The sequence below is a fragment of the Podarcis vaucheri genome (genome assembly GCF_965113315.1).
Source record: "Podarcis vaucheri genome assembly, chromosome: 1".
NCBI lineage: Eukaryota > Metazoa > Chordata > Lepidosauria > Squamata > Lacertidae > Podarcis > Podarcis vaucheri.
The window spans coordinates 93,347,621-93,371,858 of record NC_138759.1 but is presented as its reverse complement, the minus strand read 5'-3'; the positions used below and the strand labels follow the sequence as shown (position 1 = coordinate 93,371,858).

Below are 24,238 nucleotides of genomic sequence, written 5' to 3'. Positions count from 1 at the left end.
GAATTCTGACTGCTTGTTTTAGTTGAAGGTTTTATTCTTGGATGGATGTGTTTTGTGAGCTACTTTGGAGATCCCACTAGAACCAAAAAGATGTATCTATATCTGTATAGGTGTACGCTAATATGGCCTCGCAGCTGAGCATAGTATCAAGCTCCATTTCTACTTTACAAACTGGATTCACACCTCTAAGTTTGCCCCAAAGACAGGCTCTTAATGCCATAAGCATTCCCTTTTCTGAGTTTGGACTCCCCTCCACTTTGTAGGGTGGGGCCTGCTGCCAAACGGGGAAGAGCAAGGCCAAGGCAAATGCATCCCCTTTCCCTCAAATGCTTATGGGTCCCAACTGAGCAGTGCAGTGTGTAAAGCTCCATGTGGGGGTGAGGGAGGGTGTGTGGGGTTTGCAGCCAAATCGCAGGTGCGTGTTTTGCTAGAGGCATTACCAAAGGTCAAAGATGCATTGCAGTTACCAGGTCGGATGTGGCCTGCGAAGTTTTAACAGCCGTGGGGGGGGGTCTCTGAGGGTCACATTCGCCCCATGCCTGAGACCGCCCCCCAAATGTGGTATACAAACTACTTTGGTGGGAAGTGCTATAAAAAAAAATCACAGTTTAGGCAATACCTTTAGGCAGTGTTTTTTTCCCCTTAAAAAATGTTTAGGGGGTACTCTCATTTTCCTACTTATACTGAAATAGCGCCCCTCAATGAGGCCAAACTTAGATTCACAAAATGTTTAGGGGTATGCGTACCCCTGCGTACCAACAGAAAAAGCACTGCCTTTAGCAGTGGGGTGGCAAATTTTCCAGTTCAGCATCCTTCGTGAGGCAAGATGGCTGGGGTGGGGGGCGGGCGGCAAAGATAAATAATAGTTATATACATTAAACCTCGGAAGAAGGCAGTCTGTGTAGCTCCTCCATTTCCGTGAGGTCATCTTCCCCAACTCCACTTCCGTAGCTCCGCCTCGGCTTCTCCACCTGCGCCTCGGACAGCAGCCGACTGCGGATTGGCGCCCAGTCGCGCGGCCCGGAGTGGCGGGGAGCGGGCCGGCGGCGGCGGCGGCGGCGGGAGGCGGGGAGAGCGCGCGGCGGAGAGGAGAGGCCGGCGGCTGACCTCAGCGCCTGGGAGCGGCCAAGCAGCGGATCACGCGGCTGCTCAATAAAAGCGCGCGGAGAGGCGCCGGCTGCCGAGTGCGCGCAGTTTGGTCTTGGGCTGGCTTCAGGTTTCGGGGTTCGTAGCCCGCCTCGACGTGTAGGGGATTTGGGGTTTAGGGCTACCGGGCGAGCGAAGCTTAGCAGCAGCGGTAGCGGCAGCCGTCGAAGAAGATGCTGTTTTGGCACACGCAGCCGGAGCATTACAACCAGCACTCGACAGGCAGCTACCTGCGGTGAGTGAGCCCTTCGAGCCCGGGGAGCGAGCCGCCGTAAGGCGGGAAAAGGGCGCAAGGTTCTCAAGCGGGGCGGCGGGGGGACGTCGACCGACTGACTTACCGACGGACTGTCTTGCAGCTAAACTGGCTTTGCGGTTGGGGCCATTGGTTTACGCTGCAGAGCAGAAGGAAGGTCTCTGGAGCGAGGGGTCTCCTTGCTGGGCTCCACATTAGGGACGTACAGCGCAAGCTCCCGCTCTTATTTATGCGAGTTTGCTCAGAAGCAAGACCCTCTGGCTCAGCGGCGCTTGCTGCTAGGAAAAGCGTGCATATGGTTGCAGCCTTTGAGGGTCCAGGTCTGCCCTGTTAGGGATGCGGGAAGGACGGGGAGCGGGACTCAGGCGGCGCGGTGCTGTAGAGAGAGAGCTAGAAGCATACTGAGCAGGAATGAGTGGAGCCAAATTGGGTTTGTTTGTTTAATTTCGGGGGCGAACGACTTTAAGAGGTTGTGATTGACTGGGCTCTTTTATACAACACTATCAGTTGACAGCGCGTTGTGGAATATTATAGGCAATCTAAATTATGGTTACCAGATTTTTTTCAATGAATCGGGGACACTTTTTTGTTTTTGAAGCTGAGTAGCAACAGGAAGTCAGTAGTGGGGATGGTGAGGCAAAAGACCCTGGGCCCAAGCACACATGCATATTGTATAAAGGTGCAAAGCCCTTCTTTCACACCCTGTGAAACATAAATGCGCAGTTTTTTTATAAAACTGGGCAACGGCGCGCTGCCCGCCCATGACTCCCAAGCCTTCCTTGATCTCCTTCCCAGTTTATTTTGACAGATCAGGGGAGGCTTGGGAATCACAGGCGGGCAGCCATTGCCCAGGAGGGGCCAGCCTGGTAGTGCAGTTGGCTCTGGCTGGCTTCAGGAGCTGCTCGCTGCTGTGGCGCCTGCCATTTTTCCTGCGCCACGGCAGCGAGCAGCTCCTGAAGCCAACCAGAGCCAACTGTGCTACCAGGCTGGCTCCCATGTTTCCCGGGGACAGATTTGCAAATCTGGGGACATTCCAGGGACAGATTTGCAGATCTGGGGACTGTCCCCGGGAAGCGGGGACATCTGGTAACCCTAATCTAAATAGGTGTTTGGTTCTGAGGAGAGGGGGAGAGAGGAAAAGACACGTGTGTGGTGTGCATGTGCAGTTTCTGAAGTTATGAGGATTCTAGTAAAAATAATGGATCGTTATGTAGCTGCACCACCGGCAAGGATAGGCACCGTCTCAGAAAGATGTGGATTTGTGAAAGTGGACTCCATTTAGACCTCATCTGTGTGCGTGAATCTTGGGGTCGGGGATGGGTTGCTGAGCAGTGGTAGCTGAGATGGGCTAGTCTGTTTCAGGGAGCTGGATGGGCACCATTCTCTGGAGCAGGAGGGAAGAGTGATGCAGCTGTGGGTTATCATGCTCACCTGTGATAGCTAGGAAGAACTGCCCTCTCTGTGGGTTCTCTTAATGGTTTGGACTTGTTTGTACATTTCCCACTTTTTGTGGGGGTGTACGATGTGGGTTTGAACAAGTGGAAATTCCAGGAAACTTAAAGGAGCCTGGTGACTGCAGCTTCTAGCCCAGGTCAATTAATGCCGATTACCTCTTAATGCCTTTCCAGTAATTTGTCACTGAAAAGCTGCACAGCTGTGAGTGAGGTGGAAGCTCTGGTGACCAAGTAGTTATTTAGTTTGGATTAGTTAACACAGAGTTATGCATTGTGTTTGTGTACTTATAGATTGCTCAGACTTTTCTCTCCCAGTGCATCTTATGAGAGAGTAAGGATCACACTTGGTGTTCATGACTGTGAATGCGTTAACTGTGGTATAACGAAAAGCTTTGTAACTATTTCTAGAAGAGTAGCCACTTCAACATCGTTTGCCACAAAAGCAACAAATATTCTTGTGGTATCTTAAAGACTAACAATTTTATTGTGCCATAAGCTTTCCTGGACTGCTGTCCATTTCATCAGATGCATGAAGTGTAATCCTGGACTGGCAAGTATATATACACATGCACCTCTTCAACTCTATAGATGTGCATACAGTACTCTACAGCCATGCATATAATTGTACTGAATTTGCCAGTTAAGTACTATCTAACACTTCATGTGTTTTGATGAAGTGGACTCTAGTCCATGACAATGTATGGCATAATAAAATGGTTAATCTTTAAGGTATCACAAGAGATTGATTGCTGGAACAGACGAGCACTGCCAGCCATCCTTAAACGATGGGGTAACCAAGCCTTACAGCACCTTAAACAGTAGCAAATTTAGTACGGTATGGGCTTTTTTTGAGTAGAGTCCATAGAGCTATCCCTTAAATTAATCCCTCTATGAACAGGTCTGGGAAGATTTAGCAAAGTGTTCTTTGAGAACTGAGCAAGTGTCTTGCAAGCACTGGCAAATGTCTTGCAGATAGAGGCACTAGCTTTCCAAACCAGCTTTCTCTCATTCTTATCTCCTCCCCTCGTTTGAATGATGACGACTAGATCCTTTTCATTCACTTTACTGGGCTTGTTTAATCCAGTTTTTTCCTGCCTTATTTCCACATCGGTCACATTTTATTTATTTAGCAAAAGGGGCAGTGGGTAATGTAAAAGATAGCAAATGGAAAATCTACATTCCAGCCCTTCCCAACAGAAAGCTATACTTGTACAGTTGTGTTTTTATTTTAATAGTGTGATTTTTATCTGTGCTTTTGAACTGTGTCTAGAATGCTATTTCAAAATCCATAGTCAAGCAATGCCTTTGGTAGGACCAACAATAATGCCAGAAAACTGTGAAGAAACTTTTAAGATGACAAATGCATCAGACTGGATGGTGAACACAAATTGGGGTGTGAGGGGGAGAGAAAGCTGGTTTGATACTGAAGCCATAAAGTTTGCATTTAGCTGGTTTTAAAAATGGGGTGTAGGAGCAAATGGCAAACTTAAATTGCAATCGCTTAGGTTTCATGCCTAACAGTTTTCCATGTTATAACTTGTTTGGCAGTCTAGACACCAATAAGCAGGCAAAAGCCAAGCCATATAGAGCGGCACATGATGCACTAATGGTTTGAATGTGTTGTTGGTACAGGCTCTTGTGTTCTTCCTACACCCTTCCCTGGCACAGTGTGGTGCTGGTTCCATGGTATGAACATGTGTGCATGTGTTGACTTGAGTCTTGTCCTGGTTTCAGTACTGTTCAAGGGTAAGGGGCCCTTCCCTGGCTGTTGCTGTCTTGTGGGATCTCTCACCCAGGACCATTCTTGTACCCAAACCCTGAAGAAGACACCTGTCTGCTGCTAGCTGCACCTTCCCCCATCCTTTTGCCCTTTGATAGGAAATTCTACCCTTGGTGAAACAGTTCTGTTTCAACTTTTTAAAAGGCACAAAAGTCTCTCGGGGCAACTTTTACCTATTTCAGAATTGTGACAGAACATTAACCTTGCTTTATGCTCTGTGTTTTGAGGATATTTTTACGTCATCTCTCTCACCACCTCCACCACCCCTCCCACTGAAATTCAAGCAGGTTCAGTGGCAGTTAATGCAAGGTAAACTTTGCAATCAATTTCTACATGTGGTTGAACTGAAACTGTTAATGTTGGCTTGATTTATATTCATGTACCATAACAACAATATTGACAGCTGTTACCAACTTTCCTTTTTGCAACTTTTTGCCATTTTCTTTTTGTCCATCAGAAGCTACTATTGATAATAACTTTTCTGTAAGGTGTATATAGGTGCACAGAGGACTACGCTTGTGTTCTTTACAACCAAGAGGGTGTTTCTTTGTACAGTCATACCTCAGGTTACAGACGCTTCAGGTTGCGTATTTTCCGGTTGCGCACTACAGGTTACTTCCAGGTTTCAGCGCATGCGCAGAAGCACTAAATCACGCTTTGCGCATGCACAAAAGCGCCAAATCGCAAAGTGCGCATGTGCAGACACCGCACTGCAGGTTGGGAACGCTGCGGGTTGCAAACGTGCCTCCCGCATGGATCACGTTCGTAACCTGAGCGTCCACTGTATTGGACAAAAAAAGGCAACTTTTATTTTACTATCTCCTTAGTTTAAAAAAATGTGGGAAAGGGGAAAAAAGTGTGGAAGATTATTTATTAGGGGAAGTGTAGAAACAATAAGTTAGTTTCTCATACAATCTGCAGTAAAATTTCATTGTACACAGGTTGTACATTGACATTATTATGTATTATTATTATTAAAAGTAACAAATCTTGATTATGTAAGAGTTTGCTTGAATACATTGTGTATCACTTTACCAGTGGTATGGAGCAGAGATTATTATTTGTGTGAATGAAAGTACTTCGTCTCTTCAATCCTTATTCTGGTCTCAGCACTTGTATATTAAGCCAGTGTTTCTCAAACGATTTGATGTGGTGGACTGGCATTGCCCACCTCCAGGTGCCAGGGACCAGTACCATATTTGGTCCCTGAAGCTGTGGTGGAGTCACTGTGGACTGGCAGCTCATCACCCGTGGAACAGGACCAATTTGTGGGTCAACACTTTGAGTAGCACTGTACTAAATATCTGCCCATGTAGTCAGCTACAGAAGCAGTTTATCTATTTTTCTCACTCAGAGGAGTGAGCAACATATCCAGTGCATCTTGTAACAGACAAAATATTTGAGGTTTTTTGCTCCTGTTTTGAATTTGTAAAATGGAAGGTTAGGTTGCTTTTTCTATTTGATCGGTTCTATTTTACCTAAATGTTTTACAATTTCAGTATACTAAAACAAACAAATGGTGCAAAATATAAAACAAGGGAGATTCTCCTAGGTCAACTGATGAGAGAGTGAACCACTGCACGAGTACTTTATAGAGTTTCACAACTAGGTGTGGACGTGCCTAAATTTAGGCAGCTGGTAGAACTGAACTGCAAAGATTTTGGTGGAGTTATTCTGGAAGGTGTAGGTCAGTATTCTTTAAGGATTTCTTTTCCTTCTTTTGTTAACCTTGCTTTGTCCTTCTTGTAATGTTAAGTTGGCGAGCCTTTTGAATTGCATAACTATGACAAGCCTATTCTGTGGCATGGGGTGAGGCGATAAATGTAAGTGGCTCTAAACCAAATAAATTGGCATGCTGTAAATAACTCTTGCTATAAGAGATGCAAAACCATTGTTGTGGACCAACCTTCTCTGCTTAGCTCTGAGCTGTGTGGTAAGGTTGGTATGCCTCTGGGGTGCGTCTTTAAAGCATTCTAATTATTTTTCATTGTCCCTACCCAGGAGATATTAGTTATATAATACCTGTGCTCCATCTCCATTAGCTTCCCTAATTGGGAAAGTGCTCATGACTTCCCAGAGTTAATGAAGATGGCTCTTGTATTTTCAATGAGAGCTCTGTTGCTGCTCTGTCCCACTACGCTGCTGTTAAGCCAAAGCCCCTAACATAAGGGCAACCAATCTGGTGCCAGATGTTGGACTCTGAGCAGCATGGCCAGACAGGGATGAAGGGAGTTGGAGTCCAGAAACATCTGAAGGACAGCAGGTTAGGGCTATCCTAGCACATTCCCTAACTGAAGCAAAGGTCTTATTCACACTCAGTGTTAGAAACTGAGAGATATGAAAGCTCAGAGCTAAATGGCACCTTAAAACTTAGCTTATGGGCGCAACAGCAGAATGTCTAGGCACACTTTTTTAATAACAAGAATACAAAGCTGAAAATGAATGAACTGCAGCTAAAATAAGTTCATTTTTCACGTGGTCTAGTCCTTTCCCTGCCCACCCCTCTAATATTCTTAAGAGGGTCTCTTCTCCAGTCTTTAGAGAGTAGCTGAAATTGGGGAGGCAGAAAAAGGTCCTCCTTTCCTTTCACTCTGCAGTTTTAATCTGAAATCTTAGGCTCACAGTGCCCAGAGCTTAGAAACTGCTTGCTCTAATGAAATTCCCTGTCAGAAAATGCTCCTAGAACAGTGGGAGTTCTGTTGAACTTGGAAGGGCTTGTTTCTGAGTAAGTATGCACTGGCTCACTACCTTGCTTAATAAAGGAGTGGTTGGTTAACACTAATGTATTCATAACACTCACTACTGCTCAGGTTTTGATAATAATAATATCTGTCATTAAATGCTTAGCACTTCCACTGATGTTCAAAGCATTTCACACACCCTCTCAGTACCTTATTTGCAGTAAACCTGTGAGTCGAAGCGATATTGCCTGCATACAGCAGATCCAATTCTGAGAGATAGTAGTTTACCTAAGGCCATTCACTGAGTTAATGATTAAAGTGAGGTTTGAACTGAGGTTGCCACTATGCTGGACCAACTTTTTACAACTAGATGTGTAAAGTACCTATAACTTTTCCCCTCCTGCCAAAAATCACATTCTCTAAATTGGCAGGGAAGGGCATTAGTGTGAAGACCACAGTAGAGGTAAGGAAGTAAGAAGTGCCACTGCATTGGCCTGCTCCACAAACAACATTTTTCATGCAGATTATAGCTTCCACGCATGCCTACGTTTTTGCAAAACGAAAGAAACTACATGTGACTGAGCATCACATGTTGTTTGGGTGCAAGGTTACGAAAAGCATCTTAAATGCAGTGAAGTAAGTAATTTAGTCACATGCTTAACACTATGGCTTATGTGTCCTTTTTTCTCCATCAGATAAAATGTCGACTTCTCTCACTTAAGGACTTTTTGTCACAAAATATTGCCAAATTAGCATGTTTTGTTCAATGGGCTCAGAAGCCAGATTCCCCATCCTTGCCTTGATGCATATAGGCATACTTGGCATTAAATTTCATGAAAATTGGTCCCCTAACTGAAATGCCAAGAGGTTTCATGATGACCATTGGACCAAAATGTGTACTTAAAATGAAGGGGACCTGTGCTGCGCATATATATATATATATATATATATATATATATATATATATATATTTGCTTTCGTAGATTTTCACGGGTACAGGAATGCAGGTTTTGGTGTCTTCGGGTGTCTTCCCGTGTAAGAGTCGGGGTGTCTGTGCGACGTTTCGACGAGGTCTCACTCGTCATCTTCAGATGAAGATGACGAGTGAGACCTCGTCGAAACGTCGCACAGACACCCCGACTCTTACACGGGAAGACACCCGAAGACACCAAAACCTGCATATATATATATATATATATATACAGTGGATGCTTGGGTTGCGAACGTGATCCGTGCGGGAGGCACGTTCGCAGCCTGCAGCATTCGCAACCCACAGCGCCATGTCTGCGCACACACGGGTTGCAATTCAGCACTTCTGTGCATGTGCAAAGTGAAATTTAGCACTCTGCGGATGCGTAGCTGCCGAAACCCGGAAGTAACCCATTCTGGTACTTCTGGGTTCAGCGCATCTGTAACCCAAAAAAACACAACCTGAAGCGTCTGTATCCTGAGGTATGACTGTGTGTGTGTGTGTGTGTGTGTGTGTGTATTCTGTTTTACAATTTTAAATACTCATTTAAACATCCTTACAGTATGTGACTTCCCTTCTTCACCTTATGTGGTTCATTTTGTATACCATAAATCCCTGCATATTTTACATAAAGTATTCCATTATTACAACCATCAAAACTTATTTACACTGTTGAATTTATCTTAATGCTGCCAGCATTTTCAAGTGTACACATTCCCCCCCACCACATTCAGTTTTCCTTTTAATGTATAAAGAAGATTGTGCTGTATATTTTGGATAACCAAAACATAATGATCAGACCAAGGGAACAAAACTAGTTTGATTTGATTAGAGAATCTGGGAAGTATGTTATTACTCTTTCAGCTCAGATATTGGTATTGTAATGTAATCTGTTACAAAATGGCATTGGTTTTGACTTGAACCAAGTACTGATGCAAAATGATTGGAAGTAGATTTTTTCTATCTCGTTAAAACTAGGCACCTTATGCTGTACGTACAGTGCACTAATGTACTACTTGATGATGCACTTTTAAAAGAGGTGAACCCATGACACTCTTGCATAGGTTCTCAGTCTTGTGACTAGTTCAGCAGCCTTAGAATGTGGCCTAACATGTTCAGAAACTTATAAAACGCAAGTCTGTGGTCTAAACATAGCATAAATGTGAATATCTACCACAAGAGGAACTGTCACCCAGAGAAGTGTTGTGCACCCATCTCCATTTATCTAATGCATAGGGTATGGAATCTGTATGTGCTTTGTATAAGTTTTTGCACATTGTTCTTTGAGTGGGACTAGCCTTAAGGTAACACTAGGCAACTACCTTGGCTAGCATTTTTTGTTGGAGTAGTAGATGGAAAGGGTTTTCTATTGCTACCTTGATGCTTTTGCAGCTTAGGATGGGGCTTCAATTGTCTATATAGCTCTTTGCCTATTGTACTAACCCTTCTAGGTTGGCAGAAGCTGGGACAGAGCAACAGGAGTTCACACCATTGGCAGATTCGCACTGCCAACCTTCTGATCAGTAATCCCAAGAAGCTCAGTGGTGGCGCTGAATCCATGCAATGGGGTGAGCTCCTGCTGCTCTGCCCCAGCTTCTGCCAACCTAGCAGTTCAAAAGCTTGCCAGTGCAAGTAGATAAATAGATACCGCTGTGGTGGGAAGATAAACAGCATTTCCATGTGCTCTGGCACTCGTCATGGTCCTCCATGTGCCAGTAGCAGTTTAGTCATGCTGGCCACGTGACTCAGAAAGCTGTCTGTGGACAAATGCCGGCTCCCTCGGCCTGAAAAACAAGATGAGCACCACACCCCATAGTTGCCTTTGACTGGACTTAACCATCCAGGCATCCTTTACCTTACTAACCCTTCTAATTCCAGTCTCTCTTTAGTTCTTCCCCTTTGAAAACCCATTTCTTGCATCACAAAGCAAAATCTTAAGAGCTCTGTCTTTCTAATGTAGAATAAATGTAGTTATTTTCAGCTGTCTTCTAAGCACTTCTTTAATTGGGCTGATCATTAGATCTCAAAAATATATTCTGACCAGCAGCTCGTGTCTTCAGCTGCCAACTATATAAGCAAAATGTTCTCGTTGAGAAACAAATATTTTGATGTCCATTTAATGTGATAGGTATACAATGCAGCAATGTGATAGGAATCCAGATTGCCATATTCAAAGAATGTCCATTGCTTAGTCTTGATTAAACTCATTGCCCAACACTGAAGAAATGCCTACTTTGCATGGTAAACCTGACATATTGGTGTTGCTGGGGGGGGGGCCTCTTACATACATCTTTATGTGCAATTTCTGGTGAGGGAGATGTTGATTGAACTTCTGTGAGTTGGAAACAGATGCTGGTTGGAGGTTCTAAATTATTTCTTTGAAGGGGTACTTTTTAGGATATTAAACTGAGAGGAGGCATTTCATAGTGCTACATGGGAACTGTTAGGTACAAGGAAGGTTGCAGTTCAGAGGAACTGAATTTCTTGTCTTGTTTACTTGTCCTTGGATTCAACTGCTTGGTTTTGAGAAAGAGCGTCTCATTCTTTAGCTCAAGACCAGGCATTGGCAAACTCGGCCCTCCAGATGTTTTGGGACTACAACTCCCATCATCCCTAGCTAACAGGACCGGTGGTCAGGGATGATAGGAATTGTAGCCTCAAAACATCTGGAGGACCGAGTTTGCCTATGCCTGCTCAAGATCATTTCCCAGCAAAATCTTAATCCTTCTCTTTTAAGAGTAAATGCTACATTGTAAAAATCTAACTCAGATGTGTTGGCATCTTCCTTTCACAATGCTCTCGCGCTCGCTCGCTCGCTCTCTCTCTCTGTGTGTGTGTGTTAGCCCTCAGTGCTTTCCAACATATTTGCTACATTGCATGTTGTAGGAATAATGGCAGGAAGGTGTATTTATGGGTGAACATTGGTGGTGTAAGTAAGTGAAGCCAGAATGGTTTTGCTGGAGTAGACTTTTCTACCCTTACACCGCTTAACTATATCTGCACTTATTGCAAATGTTTCATTAATGAATTTGTCGTATTGGCTTTCTGGTAAACTGATCATAGCAGAAACAATGTTTGCTTGTGGGATATGGGTCCTATGGATCCTGCCTTCAACCTTTGTTATTGCGCCAGTACTTCTGTATGATCAGAGTTGTAATGCAGTGTTGCTAATTGGGTATGCATTGTGTTGTTTCAGTGATGTCCTCGCGCTCCCAATCTTTAAACAGGAAGAGCCTCAACTCTCCCCTGAGAATGACACAAAACTCCCTCCATTTCAGTATGTGCTCTGTGCGGCCACATCCCCTGCTGTGAAGCTTCATGAGGAGACACTGACTTATCTAAACCAAGGTAAGACTAACACAATTAAATAGAAAATTGCACTCCAGAATTTGCCAAACTAAATACAGCAATTCCTCAATTCTTTTTGGCCTGACAGTTGCCAAAACCACATGTGTGACACTCTGGTCAGTGCATGCAGCAAGCTCAGAGAACATTACATGAAAGAATGGAACAGAAGTGTAGAGGTCAGGTCTTTAAACACCAGACTAATATTTCTGTGAAGCTGAGAGTTGACATATAGCCAACAAAGGATATATGGTTCTGATGAGCAGTTCTTCTTTGTTGTCCTTTGTAATGTGGTACTTGACTTCTGGTAACACCTTAGTGGTCTGCTCCAGTAAGATTGAAGACCAGCTCATTGCTGAGTGGTGAAAATATTGGCTTAGAAGGGCAACAGGGACCAACCTCTTCCAGGATCTGCTTCAGCACTCACCATTATTCTCCCTTTATCTACGCTGCAAATGAGTTGGGCACTGTCATTACACAGATACTTATTTCTAGTTGGTCAGGGTTTTGCTTTGGGTGGTTTTTTTTAATGTTTGAAGGAATAATGAAGTTGTGTGTGTTGTGAGTTGGTTCTCTTCATTCCTACCCCTCTCACACCAACGGCACAGGCCTGTCATGTGTTACTGTGTTGACATGGGAGCCACTTTCCCATGATCAGCCACCCTGGCAAGTCTCTGCAGAGAGGAATTTTAGGGGTTCAACAAGTGATGTGGATCCTTCCCACACCACTTTGTGTCCCTCTGTCATTTTGTCCAACTCTCAATGTTTCCTCTTGACAGATGTTACTAGATTAGCATTAGATGTAACCACAAGGAAGCAGCTCGGAGGCTGCTCCAGTAATGTATGGATTAGTCCTACCTAAAGCATTTCAATTTTCTTTTCTTTTAATAAGGTGACTTATGCCTGTCTGAATTTGCAGATATTTTAGAAAATGTGGTTGCAAAAAAGGGAATAAAGTGCCAAATAGATATACCTAAGTTGTGAGCCAGTGTTGCTCTGGGTTTTGTGCATACAGCAAGCTTACAGTACTTGGTACCGAAATAATTCTCTTTAAATCATGACCTTAGTTATTTTATCCTACACCTCCAACTGTATATCAGCAGGAAAAGTAATATCTTATCTCAGAGCACACAATGTGGTCAGAGAATATACAGCTTTCCAAGCTTCATATAATTTCAGAAATGGACCTGCAACAAAGCATAGTGGGGTGGGTGGGAATTGTGCCTTCTTGTATAATCAGTTCCTGTATCCTTATTGTGCAGTTTTCTCTGTAATGTGTTTTTTTTAAAGAAGTTTTGTTTTTGAACACAGTTCACTGTATGCTTCCAAAAGTAGTTCTAATTACTACTGATGAAGTGATTTAAAGACCTGTTCTGGAATGGGATATGTTCCAGGATGAGATGCGATTATGTGTAGGAGAAATGGTGATGGGAAAGATAGACAGTGGCTACTAAGTGCTATAGTGATTGCTCATGTAAATGTTCTTCATTAGGAATGTTACACAATTGGTATCTTAAATAATGTACTATTTTAAAAGAGCTGCTGCTATGGTGTTTGTATTTTTAATTTTGCTAAAGCCTCCCTTTTACATTCTTAGTTTCTTGATCTAGGAAGACTTAAAATTTGAGAACCCATAAGTTTTGTTTGGCCAGTGATTCCATTTCCTCACAACACAACATAACAAGCGTGGTTACCTTTTAGCTATAGGTATTTTTTGGGGGGGAGGATCTTGCCATCAACCAGGGGCATCCCGCCATCGACCGGTAGATAGCGATCGAACTGGACTAAACTATATAAACAGCCCTGGACTAAACTATAAAAATAATGGATCTAGAGCAACATAAGATACCAAAAAAACCCCATCCCTTTCTTACATCTGTGGAAACAGAGCTTACCTATGATGGTGACTTTTGGGGGATCCCTTGTAAAACTCAGGGATTCATAAAGATCTGTGGTTGCCTTGTTTTTACCATAGCAGTAGTGAAGATGCTGAGTCTGAGGATTTTGTGGAGGCAGATGTAATTGGTGGCAACTGAAGGGATAAAAATCATGCCATTTCAAGAGGACCCATTTAATCATACTGGATCTTTTAAAAAAAACCAAAATCCAGCAAATCCCCATATTAACACAGCAATGGAAACCAAGCCCCACTGAAGCCCGTGGGCCCTAGTGTACCCTTTACAGATATAGCTGCATCCCTATATTTTCCTCTAGAAAGGGACAAGATGCCTCAAGTGCAATCAGCAGACAATATTCTCAGCAGACATGAATCTGTGCAGGCTGTTGCTAGAAAGAATGCAAGACAACTTCCCTATCCCCGCAAGTCCTTCATGCGTATACCAGATGACCTGGCAGAGGGTCTAGACAACCACAAATAATGACTGGATTCCTAATCAAAATAAAAAAATTCCTCCCAGTAGTACCTTAAAGACCAACTAAGTTAGTTCTTGGTATGAGCTTTCGTGTGCATGCACACTTCTTCAGATACACTGAAACAGATGAGCCTGTTGACGACTCTTAATGACTGCAATAGGTCTTACAGGAAAAGGCAAGGGGTGAGAAGGTGAAGAATGGCCATTCTTCACCTTCTCACCCCTTGCCTTTTCCTGTTAAGAGTCGTCAACAGGCTCATCTCAGCTATCTGCCAATCTCCCATTCCCACCACCCTTCTGAGTAATACCCCTCCCCACCTTCTCACTATATAGAAGGATCTGGCAACTTCTGTTTCAGTGTATCTGAAGAAGTGTGCATGCACACGAAAGCTCATACCAAGAACTAACTTAGTTGGTCTTTAAGGTGCTACTGGAAGGAATTTTTTTATTTTGACTATGGCAGACCAACACGGCTACCTATCTGTAACTGGATTCCTAATCATAGGGTAATAGTTTGGATCCTAGGAAGGATACACCTAGGAAGGTGGATGCCATCATAAGTGCAATACCTCAGCTATGCAATGTGTTTGAACACAAAGGAGTGATGGAGAGGGGACTAGAATGGTTGCTCTTTTCTATGTGAAAATAACTGGTTTCAAGCATTTCAGAGAGAAAAAGCAGCAAAGAGTGCAAAATGAGTAGAACAGTTTGGTTCTCCTGAGCAGAAATAGACTTCTAAAAAGCCCTTTTGAATAGTACAATTCACTAATTCACCCTTCCTTACTGAAAAGAGCCAGAGAAGCAACAAATGTTGGCCAACTTTGGCAATCAAGGAAAAAATTATGATTGCTAGGAACCCTGGCCACCTCCTCATGTCACTGCAGTGTGAGCTCCCTGCTCCCCCTTACCAGCACATAGCTTGGATCTGGAATTGATGTTTGTGTTGGTCTGCATATTCAAGATGTGCTGGTTGCCACCTGACAACATAGCAGCTCTTGAACTACCTCCAGCTCTTGAGGTTGAGAGGAGGGGTAAGGGGCTGCTGTGCAACTATTAGGACAATCCCAGCCCATCTCTGCAAGTTCTAAGATTGAGAGGAGGGCTGGAGCTCAGTACACTTACCAGAGGGCAGAAGCATGCTTGCCATGAGCAAAAAATGTAAAATACAGACACTTTAATCAGAAGGACAGATCTTTCAAATATTTGATTTGTTACCTTTCTGTCACCCCCCCCCCAAACTGTTGGCAGGCAGACATCTCTTTTGTCCTAAATGGAGTGCTGTTACATTTATATGGCTTAAATTGCAGGAGGAAAATAGTCTTATTAAATACAAAGAGCCCATAAACCACCTTCCAAAGACAGGTGGAGTTGCTGTGCATCATACAACCCAGGAACATTGTGAACCTGGCTTGTTTTTACTACCTTTCTTTTATTGTGGAGCAGCACTGTATACATTATACTCAGCTTTCTTAGAAGTATTATGTAAATGCCTGTTGCTTCAGGGGTGTCCTCCTCTGATCTTGTCCTAGTCCTAAAAGATTTAGTATAAATACTTAAAATCAAACAATATATGTTAAGTAGAGATGGGCAACACTATAAATGAATGTTCATGTTTAATTCTGTGCTTTTCTGAATGTACCCTGTAGTGGCTTTTGCTCTGACAGGAATGGGGAATCCCTCCAGCTGTTTCTGCCATCTCTGATAATTAGTCATACTGGCTGGAACTAATGGAATCTGGAGTCCAGCAACATCCAGAGGGCCACAGGATCCCATCCTTGTGTATAGGTAGAAGAACATACTCCGTAGTGGCTAGTTAAAAATGTAGTGCCTCACCATCTTTATTATGTCTAGATCTCGTGAGAAGGGAGTTCATTATACTTGCTTTCTTGGACTACCAAATAGCCATGGGAACACATAAATGTTTAGTTTGCTGACTTCCAAACTTTGGCCCAGTCTGTACTATACAGCTAAAGCAGTTTAATGCTACAATTTTCAGAGCTCTTTGCATAGCTATTCTGAGAACAATAGCTTTGTGAGGGGAATAGGGGTCTTATAACAACTCTCAGCACCCTTAACAAACTCCTGCCAACCTAGCAGTTTGAAAGCGCGCGCGCGCGCACACACACACACACACACACACACACACAATATGGCATGCATAGATACAGATAGAGGTGGCTGAAAGCAGAATGGTGGTTGTTCTCAATGACCCTCAGTGCAGGTTCACCCTCTGAGTAGTAAGCCCCTAATGGTAGCCTGATTAAACTCTTAAGTTTGTGGTTATCTCAGTCACTACATCCTGTAGGAATTGGCATGCTGTAAAATGTAATACTCATTTTATAGTTTTACTGTCACTTACTCCATTCCTGTTGTATGTCTTTTGTAGGTACAAGGCTCTTTGTGTCATATTTTTTAACCTCTAATAATGTTGTGAATAAAAGCATTGCTTGCAAGAATGCAGTGCCTCAAGCTGTCAAAGTATTAAGAATGAAACATCGTTAACTGTCATATTGGCTCCAAGCCCATACACAGAAACACTGTGTAGCTGAATTGAAAGAGGAATGTAACATTTCATTGCTGGGTTGATTCAGTTAATGCGCATTGGTCACATCAAGGGAGTCTTTTCATAGATAAGAGACCAGTTTAGCGTCTAGATCTAACATGCCTTCCCTTGATTATCACTTCATCAGGTCTATTTAACCTGTCCTTTGACACTCCTTAGTTGCAGTGGAAAGGTAAACTGAGACAGGTGGTTGAGTCTAAAAATACACTGGCCAGTTTTAGAGGTGACACCTTTTAAGCTACAAATGTACATAAGATGTTCTTTTAACAAAGCTGTAATGGGACTACCTTGTCTAATGGGGATAGGTGACAGCAAATTGTATTCTGTGCCTTAATGAAGTCTTCCTTTGTTGCCACAGTTCTTTCTGTGTTAAAATTTCAATTGGGTAACCGCCTATAATTTGTCAAAGGATTGCCCACTGGATGGTCATGTCTTTTCCACTGATTCACAAGTACCTCATAGGACAGGGGTTGCCAACCTTTTTGGATCAGCAGTCACATTTTGAACTTTGGTAAAGTGTTGTGGGCACCAAACACAAAATGGCTGCTGTGGAGGTAAAATAAAACACTGAAAGGGTGGGGCAGGCTAATTTCTCACATTTATTATTATTTTTTTAAGAAGAATGGTATCTGCACGTTTTACCTCACATCTCAGGTTCTAAAAAATGCTAGAAATTTCTTTTAAAAAATGAAAGCTGAGAATCTGTGGTTTATGGCTCATCTCAGGGACACCAAAGAAGGCCTTTGTGGATGCAGGGTTGGAGACCCTCGACTTAGGAGGCTGGTACTGGTTAGGAGGAAGTTTACACCCAACACACACACACTTACTGTTACTAACCATATCCACAAATGAAATCCTTCTATTCAATATTTTTAAATTTAGAACATTTTTATCCTGCCTTTCCATCCTGGAATTTGAGATGGCATATATGAGTTTCCCAGGTAGTTTGCCATTGAAGCACTGATTGCAACCAGAGCTGCTTAACTTTAGAAGGTGTTATGTGCCTTCAGACCAGGCCATGACCAGCACTAATAATACTGCAGATCCAAGAAGATATGCCATACAGTATTTGAAAAACCAAATGGTGCTGTTCTTCTCTGTTGGTAAAAACATAGCAGCATTTAATGGTGCTCCAGATTCTGTCACCTCCTTCTGCCTAATAGTAGGGCCAATCATGAGACTAAGTTACAGCTTCCTGCTGCTTGCAAATTACTACATTCCCCCCGCCTCTCTTTTTTGCACAAAGTTCCATTTTATTCCTGAGCTGCTTGTCCAGCCACAGCTAATGTCATAATTTCCATGGTTGCAATCCTTCGTAGAACTTTAAGGCTATCAGAATAAATATTGTCCCTGGAGTGAGTTCCAGAAAAGTAGCATTCTTCTTTCTCTGCAGGAGGGAGATATACCGGCCATTTCATTTTACTTTGGAGAGTCAACTCCGCCACTGGTCAAACCAGAACTTAAAACCGATCACCATTTTAGATTGTCTTGTTACACATTGATCTGCATTCTTGTGCAAGGTTGGGAGGTGGCTGCAGGAGGAACTTGAAAAACCAGCTCCTGTGGCTCTGCTCCCTGATTTTATTGTATTTATCATTTTGCTCTTGTTCTTGATATTTGTTTACTAAACAATGTTTTTTTTGCATTCAGAACTAAATTATATCACCAATCAGGGGTGGGTGGGTGGGTGGGTGTAAAGGACCCCTGGACGGTTGAGTCCAGCCAAAGGTGACTGTGGGGTTGCAGCGCTCATCTCGCTTTCAGGCTGAGGGAGCCAGTGTTTGCCCACAGACAGCTTTCCAGCTCATGTGGCCAGCATGACTAAACCGCTTGTGGTGCAACGGAACACCGTGACGGAAACCAGAGCGCACAGAAACACCGTTTACCTTCCTGCCGCAGCGGTATCTATTTATCTACATGCACTGGCGTGCTTTCGAAGGTTGGCGGTTCAAATCCCTGCGACGGGGTGAGCTCCCGTTGCTCTGTCCCAGCTCCTGCCAACCTAGCAGTTCCATGTGTTCTGGCTTCTGTCACGGTGTTCCGTTGCACCAGAAGCAGTTTAGTAATGCTGGCCACATGACCCGGAAAACTGCCTGTGGACAAATGCTGGCTCCCTTGGCCTGAAAGCGAGATGAGCACCACTCACCATAGTTGCCTTTGACTGGACTTAACCGTCCAGGGGTCCTTTACCTTTACCTTTTTTAATACATATATATATAGAGAGAGAGGTATGCTAATAGTTATTGGCTGTTTTAGAATGTAACTAGTCTAAAAAGAGTAGCTTTGTGTTGAAAGTTGATGACTAGACCATTTGCCTCATATTGATAAGTCTACTGAGCAGACACAGCTGCGTTTCTAATAACATTTAGCAAGTCCAAAGCAGAACAGATCTGTACATCTGGAAATAAAGCCTCAGATGTTCTTATTGAAAACTTGTATGTTAAAATACTGTGCTTATTGGGAGTGATTTTAAGAAGCCAGCCTGTCAATCTATAAGTTGGGATCCTATGGGAGTTAGTAAATAAACTTGGCTGCTGAGAGAACAGGAGGTAGACCCAATTCCACCATCACAGTTCTGTAAAGAACATATATTTCTAAGGCTTTGTGCATGCATTGTATTAGGTCAATCATTTAGGATGCTGCCTCGGTTCTTGGTGGGCATCATCTGTTCTGAGCAATCAGCAGTTAATTTCCTGGTTGCTAAGGATGCTGACAGTGCAGTTGACAATGTATTGTGTTATGAGTTGTGGGAGCCACAGTTTGTGGGGGGGGCAGATTCCCCTAAATTTCTGAGTCTAATAAGTGTTAGAATTTACTCAGTGCTTGGGAGTGTTGAAATTGGCTGTCAGGCACGGGATTCAGTAAAATGCAGGCCAGACCAGCTTCCCATGTTCAGGAAATCACTTGGGAGATCAGCCCTTAACCAACAACAAAGGGAAGGCAATGGGCCATTTGGAAGGCTAGAGAGAGGGGACTCTGTCAGATGGCCCTTGGGAGTGGCCCCTCCTCTAGCTCTGTTAGTTAGCAGGACAAAGGCCAGAATTTGAAGGAGAGCAATTTTTTAGGGTTGCAGTCTGTTAAACGCAGCAAGCTGGAAGCTGAGAAAGAGGGCCATGGCTGGCATCTGTTTGAATCCAAAGCCGCTGTGGCTATAGCAGAAGCAAAACCCTTTTGGGGTGTTAATGCTGTGAATGCTTTCATTGTAGGCTCAGGTTATCTATATGTATAAATAAACCATATATCCTAAAATCACCACAGTCTGTGCCTCATTTCCAAAGGAAACACGAACCCTGGGTAAGCGCCTGAAACCCCTGGAATCTCTCACTACTCAGAGATTGGGGCACCATGTAACAGTGTGTTTACTCAGAAGTCCCTCTGCGTTCATACATACTATGTTAGTTTGTTTAGGATTGTAGACTGAGAGCAGCAGCAGAAGCTGCCTGTCTATACAGCTGTTCACAAACAACTAGAGGGAAAGATCCAGAGCTTAGATATTCAATCAAGGCTGTGACAGCACTCTTTTGCACAGTGCATCCCGATGCTAAAAGGAGATGCCAGCCAACAAACAAATAAACACAAAACCAGTTATGGAACACTTCATGTGGGCTTGTAAACCACCAGTGGTCTATGGTTCAGAACCTACTGCTTGAAGATGCCTTTCTTCCAGAAGCAGACATGCTTATTAGACCATAAATATGCTTTAGGTCCCCCATACATGACAAGTTTATAGAAAGTGCCAAGGAATTTGAAGACGCTGTGTTCTTTAAATTTCCAAATGGATAATCTGGCCAAGGGCTCAGTCTTCCTCTCTTAAGAGGTTACAGTAATGCCTGACCATTTCCTGGGAGAAACTTGCTATATTGCAAAAAGAAAAAAAATCACCCTTCCCAACCAAGCATGATTGATGCCAGTGCAACTGTCTATTTCTCTTCTTGCTGCAACATGCTTAACCTGCAACATGCTTAAACACCTTGGAAATGTTTCCTTGAACTCCTAGGTCAGTCTTATGAAATCCGTCTACTTGAGAATAGGAAATTGGGAGAGTTTCAAGATTTAAACACAAAATATGTAAAGGTAAGGAGATTTTCTTCCTGCTGCTACATACAGGCACACTCTAATAAGATGGTCATACCATTGGAAGAGAATTGACTAGGGAGAGGGCAGGACTTCAGGGTGGAGTGGGATGGGCTTTCTGATCTGAATTCCTTTCGATTCAAGCAGGAGTTGGCAGTTTGGGTTCTGGAGCCCAGTATATGCCAGTGGATTTCTGTTTTTCCTGTCTTCTTTGAATAATTTTTACATCTGTTATTCATAAAAGACCAAATAGTACATTTACCTCACCAATCCCCAATGTGTTTTTAAGAGTTCTGGGGTCTATTCTAGGGTGTTATTTTATTTTTTTAGTATACAGCATTTTTCTGGCCTGGCCTTTTAGGCCTCAATGCTGACTTCAGGGTCCAGCATTCCTCAGAGCTTCACATTGCAGAGAAACATTGGCAACAATGGACAAATTGTATCTTGGGGGATCATGTCTATTATCATGGTTTTTTTGCTGGCGAAATATCCCAATGAGTATTTAAGGGCACATGGCATTCCTGAGTACATAGCTTGAAAACCACTGATATAGACCTCTTCCCCCGACCTCCTATTCACATGTCTTGGATACAGAATATACCCTTAATGCTTGCTCACATGCTACATGTTGTACTCCCACAGTTACATATCTTGCTTTTCTTTAATTCTTATTCCAGCCATAGGAGGGAGGGGAATTGTTGTTGGGAAGCATAACAAGAAGGAAGGTTTATCCTTTCTCTCCTTAGATGCAACTCACCAAATATCCTCCCCAACAGTTACAGGGCTTAGTAAAAAGAGAGAGAGAGAAAGGGCCCATTGACACCCTGAAGATTGGGGGTAGTCACACCTGCATGTTGCAATCCCATTAAAAAATCTCCCTCTCCACAGATAAAGTAAAGCAAGACATGTAACTGTACGCTACACATAAAGTGAAACATATAGTTTGACCCTTATTTGGGAGATGTATTATCTTTTGTTTGATTTAAAGAGAAATGGAAAAGGTATTTAATAACTTTCTGCATGTAAATACATGACTTGTCAAGGGTGTTTAGCTATCTGTCCTTTCACCACTGCTGCTGCCACCACTCATGATCCTTATCTACAAGGTGTGGCCTTTGACAGCAGCATCCAGGGCTTACTCCTTTCCTGCTTGTATGTGGCAATAGATGTAGTGAGTAGGGGGGTCAATACAGCACAGCCTTAAACCAGTCATTTTATGAATAATTTACTAACTTGACATTTCTCCTTGGCTTAAAAACCCAGTCTTTGGGCTCAAGAATATAGCATGTGAACAAGCATTTAGCAAAACATTGTGGAGTCCCACCTTGCTCAAAGTAAGCTGCAATAAGCGTCACAAATCCCACTGTAGAATCCACATAAGGAATCTCTTATCCTGGTCCACCTTTCATGTCATAGGCACAGCTCACAAAATGCAACTGGATCCCAAAATACGTGGGAGGAGGGAAGGTCATCAATGCAAATAGGTCATTGGATGAATAGTTTTGAGTCTCACACCCATTCCTTCAAGGGTTCTTCATTTGGATACAGATGTTCTAGTGTCTAATTCCCCCCCCCCCTTCAACAAATGTTCCAATGAAATGACTTTGCTTTAAAGAAAGGGGCCATTTGCAAAATCTGATATTCGTACTGCATATTGCAAAAGCAGGTTGTTTCGTTGTTGGTTTTTTGTTTAGATTTGGGTTCCCACCCCTCAACATCCAGCATACACATCTGTAATTTTATTACATTTCTTTGAAATAATCTAATCCTTTTGTTTTTAGGTTTTCAAGTTGTATGTTCAAAATATTTCAAATCTCCTTCCTGGGTAGTGTGTCACCAAAACAAGACTTCTGTAAATGGGATGTGAGGTCTAGCCAAATGGCATTGGTACCCCACAGAACAAATGCTCTATGCCTTCAGCCATATTTACAGCTTGATCCTGGTGTATTTTCAACAAAGGATAAAAACATTCCCCAGGTGTCAATTACAGCATGAAATTAATTTGGCCAAGCTGGCTGATAATAGTAGCAGCAAAGTTGTTATCTATAGGATTGTCTTTAGACACAAAATCTTTCAGTTTCTCATTATTCTTCCTAGTCTGTTTGGTGTATATGGTGATGGGTGACCTTTGTAGAGAGCTACATCACCTTGCTTGTCAGCATTTAAAAAAGTGGAGCTTGTCTGCATTAAAAAAAGATGTACCTGAATCACTTCATTAACTTCAGCCCTCTTCTTCTCTCTCAACAGAGCATCATTCGTGTGGTTTTCCATGATCGCCGTCTGCAGTACACAGAGCACCAGCAGCTCGAAGGCTGGAGGTGGAGTCGGCCAGGAGATCGCATCCTTGACATAGGTGAGAACTTTTCATTATGTTGTCCTTTGAGGTGTTTCCTGAAGTAATCTACAAGATATTTCTTCAAGGCACTTTCACGTTGTAAAACTGCAAGCTTTAAATCAAGTCATGCTCCTCCTCATGGAATCAGAGCATCCTATATTCTTTTACAGTATATTTTCTACTGCCCCCAGCATGTAGGTATGTATTTCATTGTTTGCATTGTAAATATATTTATGCCCCACTTTTTTGTTGAAAAATAATTTACACTTAAAACCAAAACAGAACACTGCATAATCAATAAAATTACAACAACATAAAACACTGTGGTTAAAAAGCCATCTTAAATGACATCATGCCTAAGCATCCATTTTGGTTCTTAATATGAGAATACTATTTAGAAATGGCATTACAATTGCAGTCACAGCAAGATGGGGGGGGGGATTGATTCTCATGCAAAATGGAGTTTGTTATGTTTCTTTCTGACTTTTCGAATGCATCTGGTGATTATATTGCAATGTTGTTTCTGCTCTTCAATTTTAATTTTTTTAAAATTTTAGGGGTTTTCTTCTACAGATATCCCACTGTCAGTCGGCATCCTAGATCCCAGAGCCAGCCCCACACAGCTGAATACAGTAGAATTTTTGTGGGATCCCTCTAAAAGAGCATCAGCATTCATTCAGGTAAGGAAATAACATTCTATTTTTTATTCCTTTTTTAAAAAACAACAACAACCACATTCTCCTTTTAAAATCTTCTGGGACACACATTTCATTGAGTATATATATATAGAATTTCAAACCAGAATGGATGGAAGATTTCCACTCTAGCTTTGGTTTCTTGTTCTCATATAATGCAAACAATATTTTTTTTTACTGACAGCTACATAGATTCAAACAAAACAATTTCACATAATTGAATTTTCTTTTAAGCCTACAGTGCTAGTAGATTTTGAAGAGATAATAGGAATACAAGTAGAAAGAATAATACAAATATGCCATAACGAAACATAGCCAACATATTAAGGGGAGAAAGATAAAAGCTTTTCAAGTAATAAGTGAAAAAAAAACCTTTCCACCTCAGCTGGCTAGGCCAAAGCAAACTAGCAATATTTTGATGGTTGTTCAAGCAGGGTGTAGAAATCCTTTTACTTAACTTCATTGCCCAGTAGTAGTTCTGGATATTACTTATTAGGAATGTGTTCAGTCCAATAAGCCATCACTTTTCACCTGGCTGGCAATGTTGCTTGTAATGGTGAAAGGTAGTTG

General features: G+C 42.7%; 1 protein-coding gene across 1 annotated transcript in view; it reads left to right on the top strand.

Annotated features, from left to right (window-relative positions):
* Window positions 1-1,156: 1,156 nt before the first annotated feature.
* The window catches only part of TFCP2L1 (transcription factor CP2 like 1), a 39,739-nt gene continuing 16,657 nt past the window's right edge, over window positions 1,157-24,238 (top strand). Inside the window, exons 1-5 of the mRNA XM_082238471.1 lie at window positions 1,157-1,381; window positions 11,481-11,632; window positions 20,562-20,638; window positions 22,886-22,991; window positions 23,547-23,653. Coding sequence (XP_082094597.1) covers window positions 1,320-1,381; window positions 11,481-11,632; window positions 20,562-20,638; window positions 22,886-22,991; window positions 23,547-23,653 — 504 coding nt within the window. The 5' untranslated portion in view covers window positions 1,157-1,319. The remainder of the gene's footprint in view (window positions 1,382-11,480; window positions 11,633-20,561; window positions 20,639-22,885; window positions 22,992-23,546; window positions 23,654-24,238) is intronic.